Below are 3,404 nucleotides of genomic sequence, written 5' to 3'. Positions count from 1 at the left end.
CAGAGGAGGTGGGGGTTGGGTACAGGCACACAGACACCAAACCCAAATCAAAATAACCAAGACAGCGTTGATCCTTTTCAATCCATCCTTCAGTCTGCCCTTGGTACGACTCCCGTGGGCTTTGGGTCTAATCGATCCCTTTCCCCCAACTCCATATCAATCCAATTAAAAAAATAGATATGTATATACAAATATCTCGGTAGCATGGATACCATGAACTCGTTTGGCCGAATGGACGAAGCTCTCGGCTTGTTGTAAATGTCTGTGAAGTTAGGCAACTTGACAAATAACCATTCCCCATCCTCCCCCACACCCTTATCCGGTCCCCTCCCCCAAATTAATCCCTTACTTCCCTCATCCTTAATGAAAAGCCACCTCAGACCCAACAACAGCAATAATAACAAAAATAAAGAAATCATAATAAATAGTGTCCTTTGATGTCCTTTTCCTCGGATAACTTGGGGGACAAGTCGGTTTTTGTGGAGGCGTCTGGGGACCTGGCTCGTCGTTGTCGTAGTCCTTCATTGGGTGCCAGCTGCGGCCGTGCAGGTGGAGAGGGCCCAGCCCGGAAGGCAGTAGTAGGGGTAGTAGTAGGAGGGCTGAAGGGAGAGCAGGGAGGGGGGCCTGAGGACCTCTCCAGGATGGTACTGTCTCTGATCGTCCCTCACTAGCACTTTCACCGCCACCTTCTTGGCAGCTGGAGCCGAAGCTAGAAGGTCTGCGGCCATTTGGCGGCGCTTGGTCTTGTAGCGGCGGTTCTGGAACCAGATTTTCACCTGAGTCTCGGTGAGTTTCAGAGACGCTGCCAGGTCGGCCCTCTCAGGACCGGACAGGTAGCGCTGATGATTGAAGCGGCGCTCCAGCTCGAAGACCTGGGCGTGAGAGAACGCGGCCCGGGAGCGCTTCTTCCGAGGCTTGGGCGCAGATTGCTCCTCCTCTCCCTGGCCCCCGCCACAAAGGAGTTTCTCGCACTTGCCGCCTCCGTCCTCCTCTGTCCTCGGGCTGCGGTCTGCTGAGGCCGGGGGAGAACAAAACGAAAAGCAAGATCAATTTCAAGTCCCCAAATACAGCCGCAAGAGAATTAGCCGAGTCCCTCCTTGCAGCCTGGCATTGACCCAAGCTCTCCTGATACCCTGGGAGGGGATGGGAGACCCTTCCTATAGACCGGTCAAACGGCTCCGTGGCCCCTTTCTCCAGGATTTGTCCTAAACTAGCTGCTGAATTGGTGAATTCACTCGCCGCTTCACCAAAGCCGCGAAGCCGGATTATGGCACAGACGAACACGGTAGCTCTCAGTCAATCTGCTGGCTTCTTGTTTCCAGTTCTCTGTCTGCTATCTTTCTCTCTCTGACTCTTGTTTACTTCTGTCAGTACGATTTCCACCACCACCCCTCTCCCCTAATCTCTACCATCCTTTCCTTCTCTGTCTCTAGTCTCTTTCACCCCCATCCTTCCTCCTACACACACACACACACACACACACACACACACAGTACCACACAAATCTCTCCCCGTTTCTCATTAGCACCTGGTGGGTTGTGATCTTTATAGTGGCAAAGGGAAGGAGTCGGGTGGGGATGAAAAATTGTACTCGGAAGTCTATGGAAGTAATCAACCCGGCAAACTTGAAGTGTTAGAGAGAATGCTACGAGCAGTCCAAAGACGAGCTTTGCTTGTGGTTTCCCTCTCACCTTTTTGTGGCTCTCCCTCTCCTTTACCACCTTTGGTACCCCAGGTAGAAGTAGGAGGGATGGAACAGGGAGCCAGGACCTTTCCTATTTTCCTTGGATTGTCTTTACTTTTTTTTTCCGGGGCGGGGAGGCGGTACTTTGCCCATCATTTCATCACTTTGTTCCTTACTCCCAACTCCCAACCCTCAGGGGAAACAGAGGTCCCTCGGAACTGCCCTTCGGTAGCTTGGTCAGAAACCATTTTGCCTTCTGCTGTACACCAAGGCCTACGGTCGCCCGCAAAGACTGAAGAAACAGAATGGAATGGGGCTCTGGGTCTCTCCTTACGGATAAATAAGGCGTGAAAGGCAAACAGCTTTCCTAGATTACTCTCAGCTCCGAGTCATCTCTGACCCTGAAGGCATGAAGTTGAAATGCTGCACTAAAGGCTTTTAAAAAAGTTTTCCCCTGCAGGTCCTGGCTCCCTTTTCCGCCAGTGCCTACTCCCTGAGAGCTCTACCGCTTGCTTTGCTTAGCTCGGAAGCAAGGTTTTGAATCATTGGCTCAACTGCTGCCATGGATCCGAGTCCCCGTCTGCCCAGCACCCCTCTGTCTAGAAAGGCTTTAGCTCCGAAATGTACTTTGTTTTAATCTTTTCCTACTCCCCAAACTTCTCACTCCCTTCGTCTCTCCCCTTAAAGACGAATTTGGGGGCTTCGGAGGCCATATTCTTTTTAACATCCTGGACTCCCGAGGGCCGAGACCCGGGACAATTAGGAGGCTGGGTCACTGAACTCTAGCCCGAGTGGGAAGGGAGGTGAATTGGGGTCCCTCGATCACCAGAGCGCACGTGCTTGGAGGTGATGGGGAGGGGGAAACCTGAGGCGGAGAGAGCTCGGAATAGACTCGGTCAATTCTATCTAGGGATCTCCTTCCACTAGGGAAAGTGAGGCGGGGGTCCTGATTCCGAGGCTACCCAGTGGAAACTTTCTTATTTCTCTAAATCTTGCCTCAGCTAATCTCAGGTGCCGAGCCCATGCGTGAAATTTGGTTCCTGGATTTCAGCTCCAGAATAGAGAGCGTCTCTCCCCACCCACCCCCCCTCGCCCTCCCTCCCCACCCGGGCCCTTCCCTCCACTCTCATTGCCCAAGTCCTTTTCGTCTCCCCTCCCATTCTGTACTAAGAAACTCAAGCAGACCTGAGACGCTGGCTGACATCTCGCTGTCACTCAGGCCTGGGGGCTCTTCTTCCAGGTCTTTGGCCTGAGCCTCTGGCCCCGGCTGCCCCCTGCAGGGAGTCTCCTGGGCGCGTCCCGCGCCGCTGGCCATCGCGGGCAATGCTAGAGTCTCGGCCGGGCAGCGCCGCTCCCCTTCGTTCTCTTCGCTCAGAGCCGAGTCCGAGTCCCAGCCACTCGGGCTGCCCGCTGTCCGCCCCACAGCCACTGCTGCTGCTGCTGCCGCCGCTGCTGCCGCCGCTGCTGCAGCCACAGACCTAGGCCCGGCCGGGGAGGGCAGGAGCGTCTCCCCAACTCCTCCCACAGTACCCGAGTCCATTTCTCCAAAAAGCCTCCAGCAACAGGCTGGAGCTGCCGCGGCCGAGCCTGCAGGGGCCGCGGCTCCCCTAGCCGGGGGCAAACGTCCTTCCAAGCACGGATGTCCTGCCCTCTCCTCCTTCTTGTTAAGAATCGCCTGGATGGAGAAAGGCGTCAAGGTGTTACCGCTGCGGACAGCCAT

General features: G+C 55.0%; 1 protein-coding gene across 1 annotated transcript; it reads right to left on the bottom strand.

The window, feature by feature from the left end:
- Positions 1-521: 521 nt before the first annotated feature.
- On the bottom strand, positions 522-3,404 carry NKX3-2 (NK3 homeobox 2). The gene is made up of 2 exons (XM_036762378.1): positions 2,870-3,404; positions 522-1,012 (listed from the first exon to the last, which is right to left on the bottom strand). Exons 1-2 carry the CDS (start codon positions 3,402-3,404, stop codon positions 522-524), a joined length of 1,026 nt encoding a protein of 341 aa, XP_036618273.1.

The sequence above is a fragment of the Trichosurus vulpecula genome, chromosome 6 (genome assembly GCF_011100635.1).
Source record: "Trichosurus vulpecula isolate mTriVul1 chromosome 6, mTriVul1.pri, whole genome shotgun sequence".
NCBI lineage: Eukaryota > Metazoa > Chordata > Mammalia > Diprotodontia > Phalangeridae > Trichosurus > Trichosurus vulpecula.
The sequence above is the reverse complement of the archived record's forward strand: the minus strand, read 5'-3'. Positions and strand labels throughout refer to the sequence as shown.

What these genes read in the sequence shown, in the direction of transcription:
- NKX3-2 (XM_036762378.1), bottom strand. Translation starts at nt 3,404, where the DNA reads ATGGCTGTCCGCAGCGGTAACACCTTGACGCCTTTCTCCATCCAGGCG. An exon ending in GATGTCAGCCAGCGTCTCAG is followed by an intron (nt 1,013 to 2,869) that starts GTCTGCTTGAGT and finishes CCCCGGCCTCAG; the next exon opens with CAGACCGCAGCCCGAGGACA.